At 37.4% G+C, this 25,671-nt stretch overlaps 1 protein-coding gene and 1 long non-coding RNA gene across 3 annotated transcripts in view; one reads left to right on the top strand and one right to left on the bottom strand.

The window, feature by feature from the left end:
• The window catches only part of acsf3 (acyl-CoA synthetase family member 3), a 46,943-nt gene extending 32,204 nt beyond the window's left edge, over positions 1 to 14,739 (bottom strand). For both annotated transcript variants that reach the window (XM_059537002.1, XM_059537003.1), the window contains exons 1-5: positions 14,679 to 14,739; positions 12,958 to 13,706; positions 10,178 to 10,333; positions 2,908 to 3,062; positions 2,452 to 2,597 (exon numbers count right to left, since the gene is read on the bottom strand). In XM_059537002.1, coding sequence (XP_059392985.1) covers positions 2,452 to 2,597; positions 2,908 to 3,062; positions 10,178 to 10,333; positions 12,958 to 13,659 — 1,159 coding nt within the window. In that variant the 5' untranslated portion in view covers positions 13,660 to 13,706; positions 14,679 to 14,739. The remainder of the gene's footprint in view (positions 1 to 2,451; positions 2,598 to 2,907; positions 3,063 to 10,177; positions 10,334 to 12,957; positions 13,707 to 14,678) is intronic.
• LOC132125800 (uncharacterized) lies at positions 14,734 to 20,131 on the top strand. The gene is made up of 3 exons (XR_009427189.1): positions 14,734 to 14,830; positions 15,080 to 15,158; positions 19,318 to 20,131. It is a non-coding gene; the product is annotated as an uncharacterized LOC132125800 (long non-coding RNA).
• Positions 20,132 to 25,671: the final 5,540 nt, after the last annotated feature.

The following is a 25,671-nucleotide window of genomic DNA, read 5'->3' as shown; positions in this document are numbered from 1 at the left end:
AGTTGAATAGCTGGCTTATGGGTGCAACACGGTGATATGCACAATGTTTTATACCATAGCTGATACTATCCATTTTTATAATTAACATTTGCAATAGGTCTTAAAATATTACCATTTAATTCAACTAGAACAATGCCTCATCTAGTCTATGAGTTTTTGAGCACTTTTTTAAAACTGGTAAAATTAAGAATCACATTATTTCCTGAACTGGCTGAAAAGAACCCCCAAACCATTTCTTCAAGAGACTTTTTAATCTCAGTCTGGAGCTTTACAGCATCAGCATTCTGTTCAACAAAGATTCAACTGGTTCATACTGCCACACACATTAGATCAAACTCATCATAATTCATAGGCATCTCCTCTGGTGATCACAGTCAACCCTGTGACTGATATTGATCGACTTCAACCTACTTTTGAATAAGACAGCCTCACACAGGCGTCTCGTGGGGCCGAGCAGGAAATGTTAACAGTCGCAAATTCCTCTTAATCATCACCTCCGAGCATTAACTTCAGACCATTTTTCCTCTGAACTCTTCAATTATAATACAAGAGAGCACACAAGCTGCCTCTGACAGCCACGTTAGCACCTTCACTCACAAACATGTGTCGAAAGGCGAACAAAACAATCCTCAGACACCCAGAGCAATGCAAGAAATTGCACTGAAAGAGCTTTAATACTGACACTAAAAGAAGACGTGGAAGTTGACGGGAGCAGTTTGATCAGTGCTACATCACTCAGAAAGACCCATGGAGAGCTTCTCAGAAGATAATCACACGTAAACAACAAAACGCAGACGAAAGAAAGACAAACAAACTACTTCAGAGCGGAGGTCGATCTGTGACAACTTGCCGTCGCAAAACATCGAGCAAAGAAGAAAAAAAAAGAGATGAAGCATTAGGTCTGAACATCAGTAGAAGAAAAAGTAACAAAGCCGAGATGATTAGAAAGATTTAAACTAGCTCTATTTCAGAGTTTCTAAACAAAAGCTATCCGTTGTTCATATTCACTTTCATCTACATAGCAGCTGATTGGTCAGATTTTAATTCACTTGAATGCATGGTGAGCATAGTTAACAACCAAAATCCTATGGTTCTTACTCGGGCTGTCGATATATTGGTATTGAAGAGAACCGTGATTTACAGACTCTCTCTCTGCCTCCCTACATTCATATTTTGAGTATGATTTACTGGCCAGTAAAGTCAAAACACAAAATAAAGTTAAATATAAATTTGAATATATATATATATATATATATATATATATATATATATATATATAGTACTGTGCAAAAGTCTCGGCCACTAGTATTTTCACCAACAAAAAATGGTTTTAAAGTCAGTTACTTCTATCTTTTGCTGTAGTGTGTCAGTAGTAAATATCAGTTTACATTTCCAGACATTATTTTTGCCATTAATTGTAATAATCCAGTGAGATTTTTTTTTTGCACAAGGAGTCTGACAGCAGCCAGTGCTCCACACAGAGATCTGATCTCACCATCATCAGTCTGTCTGGAATAACATGAAGAAACAGAACAAACTGAGACAGACTCAATCCAGATGAACTGGGGCAATGTCTCAAAGAAACTTCAAGAAACCTAAACCTGAAAAACAATGCGCAAGTGCACTTAGGACAACTGCTTTTTTTAATGCATAGTGTGGTCTCACCTAATGTTGATTTAATTTAGTTAAGTTAATAGAAGTTAATAAAAACAAAACCTATTAATGGCATTATTTTTCCTTTATTACTTTTGACAGCATCCTCACTTTACAGCATTTTTACACAAGTGCCTAAAACTTTGCACACTTCTGTAGCTTTGCAGGTTTCAAGTGTTGGAGACATTGCCCCAGTTCTTCTGGATTTACTCTGTCTCAGTTTGTTCGGTTTCTTCATGTTATTCCAGACAGACTGATGATGGTGAGATCAGGTCTCTGTGCAGCACTGGCGGCTGTCAGACTCCTTGTGCAAACCAAAATCTCACTTGATTATTACAATTAATGTTTGGAAATGTAAACTGATATTTACTACTGACACATTACAGCAAAAGATAGAAATAACTGACTTAAAACCATTTTTTGTTGGTGAAAATACTAGTGGCCTAAGACTTTTGCACAGTACTGCACACACACACATATATATACATATATACACCTTTTTTTTATTTCAAGAACTAGAGCAGTCTCAATATCTGATTTTCACTATCGTGGCCAAAAGTATTTGCAATAATATTGCATAGTTCTTAAACTGCTAAATGTAAAGCCATAAAACATTAATATGGGATCTTCTTCAAAAAAGCTTTCAGAATCTTTAACTGAACCTCTGTATTGGTGACGAAATTGGTATTAAATTGTTAACTTTTGTTAAGTGCACACATGCAATAAGTGCATGTGTTAAGTGCACACATATTTGCTTTTATTGTTGTTGGTAGTCACATTTATGAAGTGATGCAGTACCAGGTACACGTGGGCCCTTAAGTGGATTTGACAGTGCCATCCCAATCTCAGTCATGCCGTAGCGCTCCAGCAGCACATGACCTGTGATTTCTGCCCAACGCTCCAGGACAGGCTGTGGAAGAGCAGCAGAACCAGACACCATCAACCTGAGAGAAAGAGAAAGAAATATCCATTATTTCATTTTCCACATTTTTTTTTTACGTTTGAAATTATGCATTGGTTGTTTCAAAAAGTCCTTTTTTTTCACCATTTGACCCTGAGGTAAAGTACACAGAAGCTTACGGGTCTGAGCCAAATAAAGGTTTGAAGGCTTCTCTTTGATGTAGGTTTACTGAAGAATAAAAGAGAATTTTGAGGGAGATGCTCTGGCTGGTTGCATCTGAAGACAGAAGCTGCGAGTCAGGATTCTAGCTAAATTACTGTGGTGTTTTAAAAGAGAAAGAGAGAGGATAGTACCGTATTCTCTCTTTGCACACAGCTCTGATGAAGTCTTGGACTCGAGGTTGAGTAAAGTATTGGTCATAATATTCAGTGAGTTTAGAGTAGATGGTTGGAACTGCCATAAATACATTCACCATGGGGGACTTTGAACTGATCAACTGCTCCCAAACCTGAAACACAGCAAAACAAAAAAAACAAAAAACAAATCAGCATTCAAGTATTATCAACCAAACGTGTAACTGAACAGTTTAATATAACAGGAAATGCATTAGCCAAATTTGCTAATAATAATTAAAACAGTGTGTTTTAATACTGTAGATGTGTACTGATCCAAATGTTGGCAAATTCATTAACCAACAATTATTTTTGTCTTAGCATGGCATGTTTTACGATTATAAAGTTGGCCTGGTAGCATCAGCAGTGATAATGTGACTTCAGTGTCCGGTGGCAAAAACAATCTTTCTCTCTATTGGAAGGCTCTTAAAAGACACTGACCACAATTTTCTTTTTCTTTTATAACATATACAGATATAAATATTCCATTTTAAATAGCTGATATGCACAAAAGTTTAGGATTATTTATGTAACAATAATTATCTATAGTTAATTCAGGCTACAACAATTATTTTTATTATTATTATTATTATTATTATTATTATTATCACAAAGATGAGATGAATGGGAATACTAAAATATATTTTCTGCAGCTTTTACGGACCCCCTTAGTTCACAGTAGGTGAAATCAGACATCAAAACATTTAAATGTAGAATAGAAAAATATACTTCTATAACCAAAACATTTTGAATTGGATTTAATAAATAAAAAAATAAATAACAACCCTGATATTATTTGCTTCCAGTATCGACCTAATCAAACCGTTACAGTTAATTACAGAAACAAAAACCACTACAGATACTGATTAAGTCACTGATTGTGAATCCGTAGTGTTATTTGTCTTGGTGACTGTACAAGCTTGGGCGGGAAAGGTTGTCGACTGGAGGAATGTTGTTAAAAAAGGAAAAAAGCAAGTATAGATTTGTAAAGGTCAGTGTGATTCACAGCAGAAGAGAAACAGTTCAGATTCCCTGTAGAGCTACTATTGAGGTCAGAGTGAAGAGTGCACTGTGCAGGACACACTGGGCTTTTACAGCGTTTCTCTGCGTTTGATGAATGTGTTGTGTGAAGCATAGTGAAGGACGGCAGACCTAGTCCCCGCCACACACACCCACACTCATCCCAGCCTGTCAGACGGAAACAGATGCAAGCAGACAAGCAGCATAACTGCCGATATAAACACACTTCTCATGCAGGCACACAAATCAATTACACAGCATCTAATTCTCTAATTTCATTCACATACTTTCATTGTACGACATACAAACACATGAGAATGAAAGGCTGTACAATAGATGATCAAACATAAACGTGTACGATTCACACATTAAAGTTACAATATAATAATTCTGTCTTTTTCATCTCGCACAGGCACAAACACAGTCTCGCAGTCGGGCGGCACGGCCGGCTGCACCTTTAGAACACAGTGGGAGAAACACATGAATTAATTGAAGGTGAACGACAGATTCTCCTTGGCTCTGTCCCCCCTGGGAGGCACACATCTCCCCCCCGCCCTCTCTTTCTCTCTCCATTTCATTATTTCCTGCTTCAGTACCTCCATGCTCTTATCATTCCTGCTGTCTCGCACTCTCTCCATCAACCCCCCCCCCCCCACCCTCCCAACACACACACACACACACACACACACACACACACACACACACACACACACACACACACAGTGACACTTCTTTTATCATCAAAAACCCATCTCTCATCACCACACCTCCTCCTCTCCACTCTGGTACCCAAGTTGCTCTAGTTTTTCATTTCATTAGCCCCCCAACACAGAATTGCATGAATTTGTTTGTAATTCCATACTGTTTATTTCAAAGTACACTATGCATGTGTGTAAATTTGTCATGTGCAGGCTGCTCATCAAATTCACATAAAATCTGGCACAATTTGTCTGGAGACATTCCTGACAATAAGCGATCAAAATAAATTTACCTTGTCAAATTGTTTTGCAGTCTTCAGCCAATTAATTTTTTTAGCTGAAGAAAAAAAATAAAATACCCAAAGTTTCTGAAACTTGAACAAATGAATTAAATACAGCTGCAAGTAGCAATAAATAAATAAATACATAAATAAATAAAGAGGAGGAGTGCAACTTTTAGCTGTTCATTCATCAGACTGAAAATAAAAGGTCAAGTCAAGTACTTTGCATTGTGGGACTGAAGGTCAAGTCAGGCTCATTGCACACTGCATAGACTGTGTAACAGCACATTTTGGGAGGTGCAATAAGCGTTCCTTTCAAATTACAGATGCTCCTATTGCAATTTTCTTAGCCGATTCTGATGTAATTTTTTTCTGAAAGTGTGACCTGCCGATATTGATTTTAGAACTATAATTGAAAGCATATACAAACAAAAATCTACTTTTATTTTTCAATACAAAAATTATTTACATAATAAAATAAAATTATTAAACATTACAATTTCCCCCAATCTGTAACAGATGTTCTCTCACTTCAGCAACTCTCAAAATAAATTGCTCTGTGATTGGAAAGATAACAAAACGGATGTCATTGCCCACTATATTTATAAATGGGCATTTTTCCCCCAAACCTTATTAAATGTATGTGTAATCAAATTTTTGCACTGTTTCAATTTGATCAGAATAATAAGAAACAGTAGAGTTGTTACCATTAAAATGAAATCAGTATCAACAAACTTCTTACACTTCTTAAACTTCAAACATCTTACCACTGCCGAGGAAACAGAGGTTTCATCTGAATGTGCCATATACATGTACACCGGAGAATTGCAAATGCATAAATACTGTTATAAGATCAATATTAAACCAAACCACCAGTAGTTGGCAGCAAATTACTTTTAATGAGCAAGTCATTTAGTCATTCATTCAATGATTCATTCAAACAGCCGATTCATTTAGTTGTGTAGTGTGTTCTTTGTTCTTGGCCGATCATGTGGAAAATCAACTGATTCCTGTCATTGGACAGTCAAACAGTCAAATTCCCTTGTTGATCGCTACATACAGCAAAAGTTCAAATGATAAAATACGAATAAACAAACACAAGGTTTTTCCAGCTTTTATGAATTTTTAAATTCAGAAATAAGATGGGTTAAGACATACATGAATGGACTTGTCCTTTTATTATAGACAATAGTCTTTAATTTACAGATTAACCTATGATCACAGACTTGCTCAATGGCAAGTGAAATTAATGAAAAGTGACATTCAAGAGAGCATTATCTTGGGGGGAAAAACATACTATATAGTATATATACTTATAAGATTTTTTATTCTTCTAAAATTTTGGATCACTTTTTCTAAAGGTGTCTGCTTAAAGGTTTTTGTCAGTGTTAATGTTGAAAGTACACTCGCATAAAGATGTTTTGGAGCTAACACTGAAAGCTACCAAACTCCAATTTTAATATCATAGGGTTTTTAACGCGGTTTTTCTTTCAAAGCAAGTGTATATGCAAAACTGTACATGCCAAATCTCACACTATCACACACTGAAATCCAATAATGAGCAACATACATGTAGAAAACACCCGCCCTGCACCATCTCATGATGGATAACCTTTTACATCCCATCATTAATAATAGTAGAGTTTGACTGCAGGCTGTCTAATGCATTCATACCACAATAAATTCATCTACACACACGTTTTGCTCCCACCCGAACTGAGATGAGCGCTCATCACTCAAATAACTCCAAGCCAAAGTAATGGTGGCTCAAATATCGATTTTTCCGCTTCATTAAAAATTACTGAACCGCATGTTGTAAATAATAAAACCCTTGTGGTGAAGAAAGCGTTTGATCCCTCGAAGAAGGCGTTTGTTTTTTAACATGTGCGTTCAAGCCAAGGTCATATCTGTGGAAAACAGAGAATGTAACTTTCTTTTTGTCCCAAATGTCTTTTTCTCTGTTGTGTCCTCTCCAGACCTTTCTTGTCAATCAGATCCTTGACTCCCATTAAATTCTCCTGGACCTTAAAGCCCTTCCGCTTGCTTGCTCACTGCCGTAAGCCCCCTCCCTTTACAAAACGTGGATCATTCCTCAATGTCACACCATCCATTGATCTGCTTCTAAAGCCTTTACTGAGAGTTGGCGTGGCCAGATACAAAGCTACACTGGGCAATCCATCACGCAAACTCTGCACTTGCTGTGACAGTTCAGGCTGTCTTTTACGCACACACATACACACAGAGGTTTAAGCCAGAACCTGTCAGTTCCTGAGTCCTGGTATTGGTGCCTGCAGCGCTGGCACACAGCAACACGACTACAATTAGCGCATCCCTCAGACAAGTACCCGATAAGGGTGATCAGCACTGATGCTTGCCTTAAGAAAGTTCTGCTGTGAGTGCATAATAGAACAAATAAAATCGCTCGGTGGAATTATTTACAACTTAATATCTACGTATTGCATCCGTGTCATGCTGTTAATCACCACAGACACTTTTGACTCATTCCATAGTTTGCAAAAACAAACGGAAAACACATTTATAGTAATGTACAGTAATTGAAGCCTACCCAGCAAGAAAGCTGAATGGTTTAAAGCACAGCTGTAAAGCTGGTCAATAAAGGGATAATGTTGTCATTAATCACTTACCCCCATGTTATTCCAAACATGTAAAAGCTTTGTTCGCCTTCGGAACACAATTTAAGATATTTTGGATGAAAACTAGGAGCGAGGCTGTCACATTCACTGCCAAGTAAAATACACTGTATGAAAGACGTCGTCAGAATACAGACTGCCATCAGTGGTTCAACCGTAACATTATGAAGTGACGAGAATACTTTTTGTACACGAATAAAACAAAAACAATGACCCTATTCAATAATTCATCTCCTATGTCTCTCCACATCACCTTAGCGCCATTTTGAAGAATATGAGGCAGCGTATGCTCTTCTGTGTCAGCCGCGTTACAAGGATATCTTTTTTTGCTTGCATTTCTGCTTTGATTTGAAAGAAAACAGTGTATCCTTGTGTCGCATACTCATACTTTTCTGGATTTTGACAGTGTAATTTACTTGGCAGTGAATGTGACAGCCTTCCTCCCGGTTTTTATCCAAAGTATTTTAAACTGTGTTCTAAAGATGAACAAAGCTTGGTACAGGTTTGGAAGAACAAGGGGGTAAGTGATTAATGACAAAAAATTCTGAAATGCCTGAGTCAAAGTCAGTCATCAAAGTTGTTCGGTATAATTATCTCCAGAACTTTCTTTTACAACTGCATTTCCAAACAGCAGGCACCTGCCTCCGAAAGCAAGATAACATGACCACATGCTTTGTTTGCTCGCTATGAGGCACAAATAATTTATTTAATACGAAAAAAGACCCACAGTGGCTTCTCCTATTGCAGCAAATCACCTTCTTCTTAGTTATATTTGGCACCTTATTTGCAAATGTTTTATGCAAAATTCCAAGTTTGCGCAAAAGTAAAATTTGCAGCTTTGGATGGAAACATAGCTTATTAATGACACTCTGGCATTAAACATCTTTATATTATATTACACATTCCTTAATTGACTCAGCATTTCAAACTTTTCCTCTCAAACATTGAAACAACAGTTTATATAAGGCTCTGTTTGTCCAAAGCACATGAACAGGAGGAACATGATTGGCGGTCTGATGCTAAGCATCTAGCCCAAACATTATGACACCCCATCGTTTCACACTGTTGGGTTTTACAGTATAACACGAGGTAAAAGTACAAGTGTAAAAAGCAGCTTTACCTGGGGTTTAGAACAATGATAACCCAGGGTTAAGCGAAGGGTTAATGACTAAAATAGTTTGTAGAACCCTTCAATACAGTTGGTAAATATTTTTTATATTGGGGGGGGGGGGATAAATGGTTGCAGGAATCTCATTTTTCATGATATCTTCTTCAGATTTGAAATAGAAACTCGTGATGAGACGTGACTTTCAACCAGCAACCATTACTTTTCTAGATTGTCTCAGGACTGATTTCATATATTTTTTATATCAAATAAAAAAAAATTCAGTGTGGTACAATTCTTTTCAAGGCACTTCAAAGCTCAAAGGGTACTCTTTTCGAAAAACACCAACATTTTGTTTGTAACACACTGAAGTAAGGAACTGTTACAATTTTAAGCTAGGTAGGGCACTTTCAGCTGTATGTCAGCTGAGGGGGTCTGGTTAACAAGTTAAAAGTCCCCTAAGTGTACTGTATTACTATGAACTATTATAGTGTATTCTGTGTCCAGAAGGGTCCAAAGTGATGAGTGCAAATCAAAAGTATGTTACAAATGTGATTCATATAAATCAAGTAGTAAATGACCAAGAATATTTATTTATACTTTTTCTATCATTACTGGATTCATTAGTAATAATTTTTGGTCATGATAGTTACCATCTGTAAAAACTGCAATATTTCAGACTGTATTACATTAATAAGATGCTATGCATGCAGCAGCTACAATATATACAAGTATTTGTATATATAAAATTTATACAAATAAAAGTATGAGCGTCATTGCATTAGAGAACCAAATATCAAACTAAATGGCATCTGTAAACAAATAATGACCTTTCTCAGAACAAACTCTTCTGATACTTTTCCAAGTGACTTTTAGCCAACCAGCCAATTTTTAACAGACATATGAAGTTCAGTCAGTTCACACTGGTGTACTAACTGAGCAGATGTAGTCCATCACATTAAAAGTTCCACTAATGTTTGACAACTAGTGTCACAATACTTTTTGTCTTCATTTTGAAGATTATTAATGGTGTATAATTTAAAAGTTTGGTCACAATTTATATTAAGTGGCCTTAACTACTTTATAGTAACATTAAATGCCCACAAGTCTATCGATTCACTGTGTAACTGCATGTTGTTCTTGAGCTAATGTATGGTTATATTAATGAGTAAAGACAGGATTAGGTTTTGGACAAAAGGGCTTAAACTTAGGTTTTGTGGATAAGGCTTGGGTTGTAGTTGAAGGTCAAGTTAACAGTGTAACTACAAATATTAATTAAATATATTTAAAATGCAATTAAATAGCACCAACAGGTAAAATTATATTGTATCAAACAAGATGTGCCCCTTGATTTCTCATTCAATGATTTTTAATCACTTTTTAGTCTGGCTTTTAAGTCAGCAGATTTAGGATCTATACTATGTTATGTTATATGAAGAAACTGTGGTAATTATGTGTTTAGTGCGGTTACTGTACCTTCTGAGCACTGAACTCTGGCAGCATGATGCAGGTAGCACCCACCCAGAGTGGGCACATCAGTTTATTCACGATGCCATGCACATGGTGAAGGGGCAGCGTGTGCAAGATGACATCATCTTTAGTCCATGCCCACTCTGACACCAAACCCTGAACCTACAAGACAAGAAAAAGAGATTTTGACCTACAGATACATGTGTTCTTATTGTCCACGTGTTTGAAGCATGGGACAATCACACTGGGTACACAGAAACAGGCCAAAGCCATTGTGCTCAAAACCTTTAAATCAACAATGTGAATTAGTATTAACCGTTGAATTAAAATGGACTGAATGATGCTCACAAGCAACACTTCAGTTCTCATTGTGCTGTGGCATGAACATGATTATTTACCACGTGCAGCTGGGCTGGTGCATGCATACACAATCACACAGTCCTGAATTAGGTTGAAACGTTTACACTCGAGCCCAGTGCCCTATTGCTTTGGGTGTTATTCATCAGGTTATCTTTGTGTCACAGATTGATCACCAAAAAAAAAAAAAACACTTGGATTACTTTTCTTTCCCAATTTCTCTGATATCTATGGACTAGGGGTGTGCGATAAATATCGTCTAATAATTAATGCGCATCTCGTCAGTAAAGCCGGTTCTCTAATCAGCAGTAGATTCCGTCAGGTGCGTGATTTCACATAGAGCAGCTGTTACTACACACAGCCATTGTTAACTGAGAAGATCCGCAAATAAACGTTGAAAATGAACGTGGATTTGCGCATCTTCTCAGTTAACAATGGCTCTGTGTAGTAACAGCTGCTCTATGTGAAATCACACACCTGATGGAATTTACCGCTGATTAGAGAACCGGCTTTACTGACGAGATGCGCATTAATTATCGTACGATATTTATCGTGCACCCCTACTATGGATAGTACTGTTTTCTATCAAATTAACCATTCTTTTCATTAATTACTAATACAACTATTATTTTAAAATGAAAAATTATCTTTGATTTGGTAAACATACTCCAGTCATTCCTCATATGCACACAAACAAAACAATGCAGTTCACCACAATTGTAAATGTTACAAAAAACACATTTAGAGATGTACACATACTCTATAACAGGGAAGGATTTTGAAACCACATTAATCAATTATATATATTTGTATATAACAAAATTAAAAAACAAAACTATATTAGTATCTTAAAGAGTTTAAAAAGTAGACTATTCAGCACTGTGCCTAACAGTGGGCAGTAGTGAGAATGATAAACAGTTGACAGGTTCAAATCCACTGTGAGACACCAATGTGTCTCTGAGCAAGACACTTAACCCCTAGTTGCTCCAGAGGCGTGCGACCTCTAACATATATAGCAATTGTAAGTCGCTTTGGATAAAAGCGTCAGCTAAATGAATAAATGTAAATAAATGTAAATGTAAAATGTAAGTTGACCAGTGGAAGCTCTGTCCAGTCTTTGTGAAACACAGGCACTTGAGCTTGTCCGAAGAGGCTACCCCTTAATTGATAGTGAGCTAATTTTCCACCCTGTTGGAAATGCAGGTCAATTTTTGCCGGTAAAAAATCCCACTGCCTTGAGTGGCCCATGAAATTAAACAATCCAAATGATTATTTAGAGAGGCGAAGTGGAACAAAGGTAAAAGAATGCAAAGACAACAGGGGAGGGAGGGGTTCTCATTCCACAGCTACAGTTCTCATCAAACCAAATTCAGCTTCTGTTATTCATCTCAAACTAGAAGAGTTGTCGGCTAAATAATCCTAATGTAACAATTCTTCCGAAATCAGAGTAGGTGAAACTCCTGATCTTCTCATTTGATTACATTGTGCCATGAATATATCATGAATATATCCAATGTTGTGCAGCATGATTTTGGTGTAGATTATATTATTGGAAGAAATTCAAAAAGCCATTATAGGCTTTGCATTACACTTATGTTGAGACACATTAATCCTTAAGAGTACATTTTTGTAATCATTCACTCAGCTTCATGTCAATCCAAACCTGAAACTTTCTTTCAAAAAGGCAAAAATGCCAAAAATAAATCTTTACAAGAGAAAGAAAGAAAGATTAGACAGAGAGACAAGACAGAGGCTTCCTATTGACTTCCATTAAGTGTTTTGCCAATAAAATATGAAATACAAGTTTTGGAACAACATGAGGGTGACTAAATAATGACAGAATTTCATTTTTGGGTGCACCCAAATCTCTTTAAGGGGTTTTAATGTTTTATTGTAGGCATGCTGTGAAGCAGGATGTCTAAAACACCCTTAACACTGGATAAATAAGTAAATAATGAATGAATGACTGAATGAGTTAATTAATTAATGAATAAATAATTATGTTATATTGAATTTGTACAGAGGCTTAACTTCCTTTTCATCTTTTTTTTGTAAATAACAGAGCCAAATCAGGCATGTAACAGTAAAGTTTGGCCTTGATATGGCTATTTTATAGATTTAATATGATTTTTATTTATTTATTTATTTTTAGCAAGTGAAAATTGTTAGCAAAATATATTTCCAAACAGCTTCAAAAGTGGCTCATCCAATCTGATTTTACATCTAAAAATAATTTAATAATAAAGTTTTTGCTAAAACAGAACATGGTCATCTTCATTTAAGGTTTTTACGATTTTTTAAGATTTTTAAGGTTGATACAATTTTCATGTGTCCTATTTGTGATAATACGTGTGTGTGTGTGTGTGTGTGTGTGTGTTTGTATCTGTATATACATATATATATATATATACACACACAAACTCATTTACCATGGCCTGCAGGCTGGTGTGAGTGTGAAGCACTCCTTTTGGTCTGCCCGTGGTGCCGCTGGTGTAGATGAGCATGGCTGGCCTCTCTGCCCAGTCTGAGATGTTCTCCTCTGGCAGCATCTGTGCGTCCTCAGACTGTAGAGTATCTAGGCTAGACGTGGTGGGAAGCTGTAGGCAGGGCAGCCCTAGTTTCTGGGCCAAGGGCTCAAGGGTATCCACGAAAGGTTGTCCGGCTACCAGCAGCGAGCTCTGGGAGTCTGAGATGACATATTCCAGTTCACTTGGAGGATGCTTCCTGTAGAGGGGCACAGCTATGCCACCACACATCCAGGCCGCCCACTGCGCCACAGTGTAGGATGCGTCATTGGCACACAGGAATGAGATACGCTTACCCTGCAGGTCTCCTGATTGACAGGTGAGTGCTTTAGTAATGAGCCCCGCCAGGCTTTTGCTGTTTTTGTAGAGGGAGCGGTAGGTGTGGCTCCCGCTGTGATCCGTAATGGCCACACTGTCTCCATACGCAGAAGCTCTGGAGAAAACAGGAGCAACTCTTCCTACAGCTGATGAGATTTTAAGATAGGATGATGCAAATGTTCTCTGCTCAACATTTCCCAGCAGCCACTTCAGGAGTCTTCTGCCTCCTTTACAGTGAGACCAACTTGAAGAGCAGCTCCAGATGGACATGGTGTGTAAGGACAACATAGTGTAGGATTGAACAGGAGCTGCCCACAGTCTGTCATCTGTCTAAGCTTGGGAATATAAAATAAAACAAAAGTAATTATTAATATTGATATGCACTGACTGTATATAAAATAAAAATAAAAATAAAAAATACCCAGTTTTTCAAGAAGACAATTAAAATGCATTGTTTACGACATAAGTCTCAACATTAAAGATTTTTTACCCGTCAGCATTTTCGCTTGACTTTTCATGAATACAATAGCTACTTTATTATTATTATTTTTTTTTTTATTAAACTTAGTTTTCTTCATTAAAGTTTGTAAAAACAAGTACAATAAAGGTTGCATTTTTTCTGAACCATTACTGAATTTATGTTTGTTTTTATCCTGTTCTGATTGATGCTTCCAAATTACAAGAATTCATTCTGCAGACTTTCAAATATCCCTTTTTCAGTGTGTGTGTTCACTGCTGTGTGTGTGCACTTTGGATGGGTTAAATGCAGCTCACCATACTTGGCTGAATGTCATGTCACTTGTCACTTTCTTAGGTGGTCAAATCCTTAAACTTCAGCACAAAACACACACAGTATATGCATGTACTTATTAACAGAATGCAAAGATTCCACCACTATTTATAGGGTTTTTTTTTTTTTTTATGGGGGTGTCAGAAATCCCAAGCCTCATAATACAAAATAATATTTTTTTTTTTGTAATTCATTGAGACTGATGCAAATTTATTTTCCAAGCCTTTTTTTAGCAGTACAAAATCTTTCTTAGAGAAATTCTTGTAATTTTTTAACAACTGAATTTACAATGCTGTTTTCTGAGACCCGAACATAATAAAAGGAAATCTTAAAACAACAGTTCAATTCAAGTAGTCTCCATACAATATCCTAAATTTCTTAAACTTCTAAAGACGCCCTGTTGTGGACAGCTCGAAAGGTTAGTGTTTATAACGTTTTCTGAGCTCGCTATGCATAAAATCTTAACAGAAGTATAAGACCTTCCTCAACCAGGAATGCACAATAATATGTTTCTTACCGAAAGTCATACTGGATGCAGTGCGCCGTTAAAATGCATCCGTGTGAAAATCGAAGCAAAGCGGAACCTTTATTTACCACGCTCTTGACTTGTTTTTATACAGTCTATGCTTGGAACCTTTTCTTGCGTGTTATCAAATTGCTTTGCATTTTGTAAGCCACAACAATATCTTTAGATCTTATTTTACCTTTTTACTTAGGTGTGATTATAAATAAGGGAAAATACTTTAACTACATTATCTTCGTGGTCAAAATAGACATGAAGTAGGCTATATATTGTTTTAGTGATATGGATGTCATCAGTTACAAATGTTGGCCTTAGCTTTCATGCAACATTTAGATATATTAGAAATGATAACAATACAATGCAATTACAAAAATACAGTCTCTTTTTTTTTTCAGAAAAAGTAAACCACTTGATACACATAGGAAAACTAGTATGAAAATAGGATGAGGCAGACAGACAGATGGACTGAAGTTGGTGAGTATTGACATCTAAGCATGTATTTTGCCATCACACTGTTCTCACCCAAGCTTCATCATGCCAACTGGTTTTGGCATCAGCTCACAGCACGGGCACACTTAGCCACCAGCTGGCAGTCGCGGGCCTCAAATAAGAATTGTTCAGACATGGCACTCATTCAAAAAGTTCTCACTTCCCTAAACCCCTCCGTGGTAAATAGGGATGGCATGTTCCTGCAAACTGAAAGCTTTGTCTGAGAATCTCCCCTCCAGTTTGAGAAGTAGTATCGTCAACGAAGGATCCATTCACCACCACAGAAAGAGCTGGAAGCGAGAACACAGTCCTTAAGGCTTTAAATGCCTTAAACAGATCATTGATTATTGGCGCTTTGTATTGCATGTGAGGTAGGTGTTTTGACGGACGTCCTTCTTCTTTCGTGAGGAATTCAATGATTTTCTTTTTAACGGAATCAGGCTTGGATCCCAGCATGCTCTTGGTTTGAATTTTGAAATTCCAGCTGCTCTTCAAACATATTCGCTCATCATCAATCTGATTGGTTTGGAAAGAAGACCGAAGGGGTGACCGGCTAGCAGAAGGCAACCTGGTGAGCATATATTTGACGCGTAGCTACAATGGCTGTCCGCCACCCCGGTATCTTCTCAGTCACGGTGTTAGCAGGTAACACGTCCGGCAGTGGGCGCCAGCTCCCCATTTGGTTGGCCCAGGATTCGCTGAAAACTGTAGGAGAAGAGAGACGCCCCCTATTTTTTTTTAAAGATTTGGAGAGTTAGTGGGGAACAGAAATCAAGGGGTGTTCCAAAAACATGTGTCAGGTTGGCACCAGATGAGAATGCCTTGGCAAGCTCCTCACTCTCCCCCTCTTGCCCCTCTTAGAACACATGGCACGTTGACGGCGGCATCTGGCTGCACTGACTCTCAGCAGCTGTGCTTTGTCTATGCCAGTTGGGATGTTTGGCACTGCCACATCATCAACTACCTGTGGCTTCTCCTGGGCGCGGAGCGGGCGATGAATTATTTGGTGCTGCAGCTGCAAACTTGATTTCTTTCCAAGAGATACAGTTGTGTAAACACATGCTAGACTCATGGCACACAAACAAATACTTTGCATACTTGGACAATTTGTATACAGGAGGACAAGTCTGCATCTGGGCTTACATTGTTCAATGTTGACATCTAGTCTCGGGAGGAAGTTCACAACATTATCACATGGAAACCTTTGTACTCTATTATATAGGTAACTTCAGGAAACAGTTTTTTGCACATCTTTGTCAACATGCCATGAAAGAGTGGGAAGAAACCTTTTTTTGTATTACTTAAAAAGCTTCAAGGAATTTGTTGACAATAATATATGAAAGAAAGACCCTTTACTGGATTATTCCATACCCCAAGGTTCTCTGCTGGGCCCGCTTATGTTCCATGTTTATTCTGTAACATTTGTTATATTTAGTATGAAATACAGAATTTATTGTGTCGAGCTTCACTAATGCTGCTCTCCATCTGTGCCAAAATGGGTGGTTTACACTGGACTGATACTTTAAACCTGTAACATGAGGTCTTCCCATGTCTGATTTGGTAGGATTTTCCCCATGACTGTGGTTCAGCACATATCAGCGGTTTAAAGCAGCTACAAGCTTTCCTTATTTGGAAAGCATCATTTGGTATCTCCAGGGCTAACTGTCATGTTCTTTAAATTTTGCAAAAGTTGCAAAACCTCCAGAGGATCTAAGACATCGGAGCCTTTTAATAAAACAACAAACTCTGCTCCATTTAAGAGGGACAGGGGCGGTGTACTTACATCAGAGTGGAGCAGCTAAGGCAACATCAAGCAGCACTTTTGACAAAAAACATGTCAGGCTTTGTTTTTAAGTGAAGTAGATATCCGTTATGTTCTAAGCCCTGACATCCATAGAGCCACGTGACCTAGATTGGATTAAATATTATTTACAGGTTTTGTTTTTAGGTATTTTTCAATGGAGACAGATTATATCTGTCAAGATTCAAAGACAGCAGTTTTCTTTTTTGTTCAGCTTTTGGTGACCCACTGGGAGTTTGGCTCCATCTGTGCCAGCCTGACCCAGTTTAGCCCACGGCCACGTCCAACTGTTCCATGTCCCGAGCATATGTGCAGTTGCAGGGGGATAAGCGATCCTCCACACGGGACAGGGAAAAGTATGCTGCAGACATGACACTGGACCTGACTCTCTTCCCAGAGCATATGTCAGGAACAGGGCTGGCCTTCAGGACTCATACACTGGAGTTATTCTGCTTTGAAAACAGTGAAACTGTGCTGGCATGGTTTGATATTTTGGTTCTTTGGGTGTATGAGCTTTGGAGGCAATTGTGTTATTGTAGATTACAAGTGCATGTTAATTTGAAAGAGAGAGAGGGACAGAGTAACACTAACCATAAATAACACAATAAATCAACAGCAATATTCATTTTTAATAGCATTTTATGGGGTAGTCCCCCAATGAAATCGCATTAGTCTAAAATCTTGCACCTTAAAACTGTACAGTGAACATGAAATATATTCTGATTGGCTGCAATTGAGTCACATTGCGATCCAGATTCATTTTTGGTGTGGAAAGATGAAATGTTAATTGCACTAGAAGCATGTCTCACTGTGTCTGGTTGGGGCACTGTGTGAAAATAATAATGTATATTATATATCAATCTTGTTTACTCTTATTTTGTCAGGAGTGTAATTTAAAGCTAAAATTAAGCCCAAACCTAGACCATAAACAAGGCTCTGTGATCTGAGTATTATATAGAATTATCTTTTTTTTTCTATCTCTTTTTTATTTCATTAATCAAAAACCTGAAGATATACATGAAAACTGACTGAAACAAAACAGTTTTTCATTCCTGATGGGCTCAGGTCCTGTAGCAGACGTCTAATATTATTTGCATTAGCTAGCCCATACAGAGAGGAAGGAGCAGGGCTTCCCAAATAACCATGGCAATGGAAGTGGAAGCTGGCACTGTTGGCAGCCAAGCAGATGTGTGGACAGTATCGGTGCCCAAAGCTTGTGCCCACTGGGAGCAGAGTGTGAGATGCACATATGGGGCCCCATGCTGGTGTTCAGCTGATGCAGCAAGATAGCATTACAGAAACAGCTCTCACTTCTCACTTGATTTCAATACATATTTAAAAAAAAGAAATTTCAGTACTTTGAAACACATTTACTAACCAAAATATGAGTGGTGCTTGCCTGTGCAAAACTGCTGCTGCTGCAATCCTAGGGTGCTGCCGAGTGATTCTTACTATGCAGTTGCAATTATTTTCTTTGCTAACCCCTAAAATATTGTGTTCCAAGCTCCAAGTCTTTGCTTAAGTAGCTGTTTTAACAATTTGTCCCATTACAAGTTTGATTCCAACCTCCTTGCTCTGTCCCCTTGGTTTCTTTGCTCAGAGGACATCTGGGTTTGAGTTCTAACACATTTATATCATCCATGTTAATACCACTGTATGTTCTACCAGCAGCTGTTTACCACTGCCACTAGTTAACGCCTCATGATGAAATGCAAAGGCAATTTGTTTTGGAGACTTGCAACTGTTACAGTAACACTATTATTAAAGTATGGTCAGGAGTGTGCAAAGATGCAAATTATTTGTTATCAAAAGGGGTTCACTTCTGTGATTTAGAACAGATTTTGTTTATATCGACTGGAATAAGTAACAGAGTTCACATAAACTGTACCAGACCAGCTGGACTTAGGTGGACTTGATACTGGAGCACATCTGAAAAACTTTACTGGTCAACACCAAAAGTTCTAGTTTGAAAGTCTCTGGTGGTCCAACTGCTTAGAAACATTACATCATATTTTTTTTCAATAAACCACATAACTTGAGGAGTAATGTCTGTATGATAAATGGTGTGAGAAAAATTATATTTTGTGCTAAAGTTTAAGGATCTGACCTAAGTATAAGGAACCTCATACGGAGCCACTAATCATAGTCATCAGTCTTCACAAATGTCTGTTTTCCTATGGACTGATGATTGAAATACAGATTGGGCTGTTTGCTCTGCCTTGCAGTGGTATTTCACAGTCAGTCTCTGCTGGCCATTACCGTCCTCATGGCACTCTAGTTTACTGATAGTCTCCCTCTAATGAGTTATTGATCCACTCTGTTTTCTCTTTGCTTTCTTTCAAGGCAACGGAAATGACTGCACAGGAGAGACAATCAGGGCTTTCCCAATCCAACTTCCAGGCAGCATGTCCTCTTTAGACCTGAACTAGTTCTGCAGGTCATCCCCAAAAAAGCTGCTGGAGGTTTGTTTGGAAAAGTTTCAAGGACAGTGTTTTGGGGCTGTTTTTGCACTTCACGTAGTAATCAGATGTTCATACTTCATTTGAATTTGGAGAGAGATGGAAGAACACAGGGAAATCTGATCCCGGCCCCACATGCCAAGCTTGTGCATGAAAATCAATGCACAGTCACTAGACTGTAGATTTGGCTACCATCTTTTCATGGCTACCATGTGTCACTGATCAGTCAGAGGTGATTTTATTCACAACCAATCAAATAGCATGTGGATAAAGAAGGTGGCTGATTAAAACATAATTCTCAGTGAGTTTCCAGAGTTCTTGACTAATTTTATGGATTAAATGAATATATGACTTTTTAGTAATTTAGTACTTTTCAATTTTTTGTTGTTGAAAGATTGTAAGCATTGTCACCCAAAAAAGAAAAAAGCCACTTCAAAGGGGAAACATGTAAGATTACAAACGCGTTTTTCTTTTCTTTGGAATACAATGCAATGATATCATAAAATGTGTACAGCAAAATCAGGAACTTGTAAAAAAAAAAGTTTCATGTGCAAGTTAGACTCTCTGTGGAACTGTGGTAAAGTGAAAACTGTAAATGGTTGATTTGGTGTTTTATTCCGAAAGTGCTTCCAGATATATTGTCCCTTTATGGTTTTTGGACTTCTCAATTATTAAAGATTTATAGTTATCATGATCAATATTGTTACCTTTTTTTTTTTTTTTTTGGCAGAATAATATGCAGCGTGGACCATACTTTATGCCAATAGTCAAAAGTCTTACTCTGTGAGATGAATGTTGCATTAACTTCTACAGCAGGTTCTTATTTCCTCTTCTCTAACCTTCTCGCAGCCACTTCTGTCTTTTCTTTCCTCTGGTTCTCTCTGTCTCTCTTTGTGTGAGACTGTCACACCACTGTGTTGAGAGACAGCACCATATGTTGTCTAGCCTCTCTGGGAGGGCGGCCCAGCTTTGCCGTAGAGATGATGCTGTGACTGCATGTGGCTGAGGGCAAACTTTGAATAGGAGATAAGCTAGAAAAAATGAAAGAAATCTCCATCTTTTTTTCATTTTCCTTGGGTTTTTGTGTTTTTGTCTCAGGGTTTGCACTTTCTTTAGCATTTACTTCTTGCACATTGGTGACTAGCTTGATAACAGACTTTAACAGACTGTTGTTCTGTTTATTATTCATTTGTTAAATGGATTTAGTGATGTCCTCATAAATATAAAATGCGAGTGGTAGATATAGCTTGAGTACCTCTTCCAACTAATGCAGATTTTTGTTAGCTTGTTTTTATCAGGACAAGCATACAAATCTTGTATTTTCACAAAAAAACAAACAAACAAACAAACAAACAAAAAAAAACATTGGTGAGCAAGCCATTAAACCCTAGACATAGTTTTTATAAAAAGGTAATTTATTAAACTTAAAACAAATCACAGAGAGATAAAAAAAAAAAAAATTCAAAAGCTATTTGCAACTGACTAGCATAGTTGAGAAAAGAGACTACAGAGTTTGTTTTTCTCCATGTGTGAAGGTAAAGCGCTAAAAGCATGCGTGTTCAGAATTCATCTTGGATGTGTTTTCATTACCACTTTGCATCTTGAGCAGAGGGGTTCAGTCCTGCTCTAAATCATAGGATGGATTGTTAGGCACGCGTGTTATTAATTTTTTTTTTCTGGTCCCGTGGCGTCTGTATGAATCTTAATGCTGCTGACTGGGCTGCTTGTGTTATCGACTTTCTTTAAAATATGAAGAGGTTTGCTGGAAGCGCCCAGGGTCATTAGCTGATGAGTGGGCTCAAATCCCTCTCCGAGGCTGTGTGGCTTCACCGTGTTAAATGTGCTCTTAAAATATTCATAATAATACTCGCAAACACACATAATACTCAAGCTTGGTGGTTGAGCAGAATGTATGTGTGTGCGATAATCAATATTTAAATGCATTCTTGTTTTTGTGTGTGTGGTTAATTAGCTGCAGTACTTAAGCCAAGATTTTTGTGAGCAGATTAAAGGCAACGCTGTCAGTGATAAGATAATTGCTATTTCACAAGTGTCTATACTTATGACTTGGTTAAAATCACAATCTGATGTTGCATTTTATAAGTTGCATTCATTTAGTTAGTTAGTTAGTTAGCATTTGAATAGTGCTCAGCAAGGGTGTCTTAATCATTCTGGAGGAACAGGTTCACCATTAACTCAAAAACAGTATATTTATATTTTTTGTGGGGAAGACTTGGGACACACTCCCCATACTAATTTCTGCTGACTTTGGAGGCAGCAGCATTTTCTGGAAAATTAATGATTATAGTTATAGATTATTTCAGTTCCTTATCTGCATAATTGTAACCTTAACATTTTTTTTCAAGCTAATAGTCACTTCATCATTGTCCATGCAGTGAACAAAGAATTAGAAAATTTGCTTTCTGCAAAACTGCAGAAAAAAAACTGCATCTATGCCACTATTTGTTCAATGCTAATTTAACAAACTTTGGCATCCAAAACTTTGAATATAACATTGAGTTTTGCTGTTCCATGTGTTGGTGATTATAAACACAAATACAAATACAACAACTACATTTTAAGGTGTATTCCAAAATCCACGTTTTAGATTAATTAATTTAAGACAATTCAACTCAATATTGTGTTTTTATGTGGACATTATGAGCTGAAATGTTTAATAGCTTTATAAAGATATGACATAACCCTTGATGCTTCAAAGTCTCTTACTCTTTGATGTGGATGCTTGCAGCTTTTTGATGTCACTTTCATTTTTCCATTCACTCACCCACTGAAATTGCCTTAACATATTGGAGCAAATCTTTTGCTAACGTCCTTGTCTCTCATTGTTAATGTTGCATTTGAAAAGGCCCAGTGAAACAAGCTTAAATAGATATTTGATGGTGCCAGTTAATGAGGTCAGTAGTTTCATTGAAACTCAGGGCGACCCCGTTTACCCATTAACTGCACTATTCAAAACACCCTGACACATGAGAGTAGCTGGAGGTCAGAGGTCAGCATCGAGGGCCTATATGTACTGTGGTTTACTGCAAGTATTTGGCCTTGCATGTAAATGCACCTTGACAAGATTTTAATGACAAGAGGAGTGAATGGCAGTGCAATGCATGCATCTCCTTTTCTCTTTCTTTATAAAAGATGTTGTGTATGAATGACTCTGTGTTTATGACACAGTTCGTATTTTGTGTCCACATTTTTCTTTGATAAATAATAATATGCATGTTTGAGATCTTAGACTTCAAATAGAAATCTGAATTGGAAATGCTTTGCAGTATCAGATCTTTTTAGTTGTTAGTAGTCTGATCATACCCAATGCAAACCAATTTTCCATGTCGTTTCTAGATTTCTGGTTCTTCAGGAAATCAACAACATAGTGAGCACAATAAGATCTACTCTAAAACTGTGTCCTAACCTGACACAATGCTGAAAGATTACAGCGACAAGTAATTTATCTGTCCACATCAGACACGACACTGCTACAAGACATGACAAAATCATTCAAATATCACATCCAGTCAGAAGTCTCTCTGTAAGCACACTGCTCTAATCTACTTCATAAACATTCATAAATATTAAACCACCTGTATTTTAACATTATTACAAATACTGAGTAAATGAATCAATCTTTGTCATGAAATATGATTGTTTGTTCACATGGAGTTCACTGTTTCAACCTTTGCATTTCATTAGTCTCTTTATTTTCAAGATCTAAAGAGGTTAAATAATTCATTGACGCTTCAAGTATGGTGAGTCAAAAGGTTCAAACTCACTTTAGACACTTTTAACATTAAATAAATCACATAATCGGAACCCAAAAGTTATCATTTTAATAATTTGTATGTTCTTGCAGGAATAGAAACTGTTTCTAAAATAGAATCTCCTGATGCATATTGCCGTCGCGGCTGGTTAGGATGACAACTTTGATTAACATGGAAAAGATTTATTGTGTCACAGTGTTTAGTCTAGATGGAACAAGCAAGAATCATCATTAAAATAACCTCAACAAATATTTCATGCATGGGTCCTCCTTCCCTGTGGGTCAGTAGAATATTTCATAGAGGACATTAGTGGGCCCACATAATAGTGTTTGTTTGAGTATTTCCATTCAAATTTTCCTTGAAGTTTTTGGAACCACCATTCCATGTGAAATCAACAGAGGTGCAGTATTCACTAAAGGATGAAATACACCACACATGCTTTTCCCGTATTTTTGCCCCAATTTATAGTCTTGAGGAGTCAACGCTTATTGCTAAACATCAGATCCAGTCTGCAGATTGGAACTGGCAGATATCACAGAAACTGATGGGAACAGTTTTATCTCCAGTAGGAGGAAATTAAACGTGTGATATTTTGAGCCAATTTTAGAACATTTTGTTTTCATTTGTTGTGTGTCTCCTAGAAACTAACTTGTTCAGAATTTTATAATCATAAAATTGTTTGGTATTCCAGCCTTAATACGGATAATGTCTAGGTGCTCCACCGTAAGTCAAACTCACACACACTTTTTCGTCAATGACTACTGACTCATTCATTCACTATATTGAATATCAAAACCCTGTCTTAAGTGGCCGTCGGCCTTCAGGGGGTCTGCACATTCACAAATACACTGTTAAACAATTAATGCCACAAGCTTTCTAACATTACAGGCACAGTAAAACCCACATATGCTATTTTTAGTGCAGTGTAATTGAAGAGGAGTTTGGTTGCAGAGCCTTCAAAGTGATGGACATGTGTGTGGCAGGTGCTATGACAGGCTACAGGCTTAAACTGTAGTGTTGCTGTCGAGAGTACGGCTTCCTAATTGAGCTCTGTTTGTGTGACACGGTAGGGGACAATGGGCTCAGCCTTGGCAGATGCTGCGGGGGTAACCAGACTCAAGGGGGATCCAGGACAATAAAATAGCAGGACAAAAGGACTGGCCAGGGGCAGACGTGTTATTCTATATGAGGGCATATGTGTGTGCATATGCATAAAGAATTATTTGAACCATCTGAGCAATATGAATCCTTTGTTTTCAATGTTGTAACATAACATGTCCATTGATGCTAGATGTCATCCTGCTGTGTCATTTGTTTCATTGTTTTGCTGTTTATATGCATAAGTATGAACATTTTGGCTTTGATCAAGCAAGTCCAAAATGCTTAACACAACCAACTGGGCCAGAGGCTTTGCTATCCTGTGAGGTCAGGAGTGCTTTAGAAGCCATCTAATTCGAAAAGCAGAAAAATAATAAATGATATTGTACAGGTGGAATGTTGTTCTTTGTGTTAAATTTGAACTAGAAACTCTCAGATTTTTTTTTTTTTATTGTCAATGTATCATGTAACTCAACAACAGTCAAAAAACTGTACACAGCAACAATAACAATCTGTTGATCTTCTAGCTCTGAATGTTAGTCATGATAATGTGATTTAAAAGTATGTTATTTTATTAATTTAACACAATTTAATACACATTTAATCCATTCTGTTTTTTTCACGAAGCATGAATCTTTACAAACACTTTACAGCAAGGTATGTCAACAATAGTTAATGCAATAACTAACATGAAGTAGTATGTACTACTAGTAGTAGCTAACAATAGAGATGGAGGTTTTAAGCACCTTCTCTTTATTTCTTAATGCGACAATTTTTGATCTGCATCCCTCGGATTTTCTTGTCTTTCTTCTGTTTCTCTAGCTTTGTTCAGAATTAAATATTAGCACACTGTTTGCTGCATACAGCACTATACTGTAAATATATACAATTAAAATAGAGTATTGAAACAGTATGCAATATGAAACAAACATTTTAAACAGCATGCTACATTGTTGTAATACCTACATTTCACAGAATACATACATCTCATTACATACATCTCAGAGAATGCATACTCAAAATGATAGAAAAAGCATGTTGTAAATGATTACTTTTCTTCATTATACAGCTCTTCCATCTGGAACTCCAAGTGCACTTAAACAGATTCCTTCCACCTACCCATCCTCTCTTTATGAAGCCCATTCCAGTGGAGTCCATTGGAGCGTTGGGCCCCCAGCAGTGTGATTACTGCCCAGCGGCTCTGGAGCTTTCAGACTCACTTTCAGGTTGACCGCACCTCACCACTCACCCTGAAATCTATTGATCGGGTCCACTTGTCAGGCCTCGTATTCTCATCCACATGCTTATCCATTAATGTGATATTATTGCTGTGGCCATTCAAACTTAATGGCTATAGGAGGCCACAA

Source organism: Carassius carassius, chromosome 3, assembly GCF_963082965.1.
Source record: "Carassius carassius chromosome 3, fCarCar2.1, whole genome shotgun sequence".
Classification (NCBI taxonomy): domain Eukaryota; kingdom Metazoa; phylum Chordata; class Actinopteri; order Cypriniformes; family Cyprinidae; genus Carassius; species Carassius carassius.
Note: the sequence above shows the minus strand (reverse complement) of the source record. Positions and strands in the feature narration are given on the sequence as shown.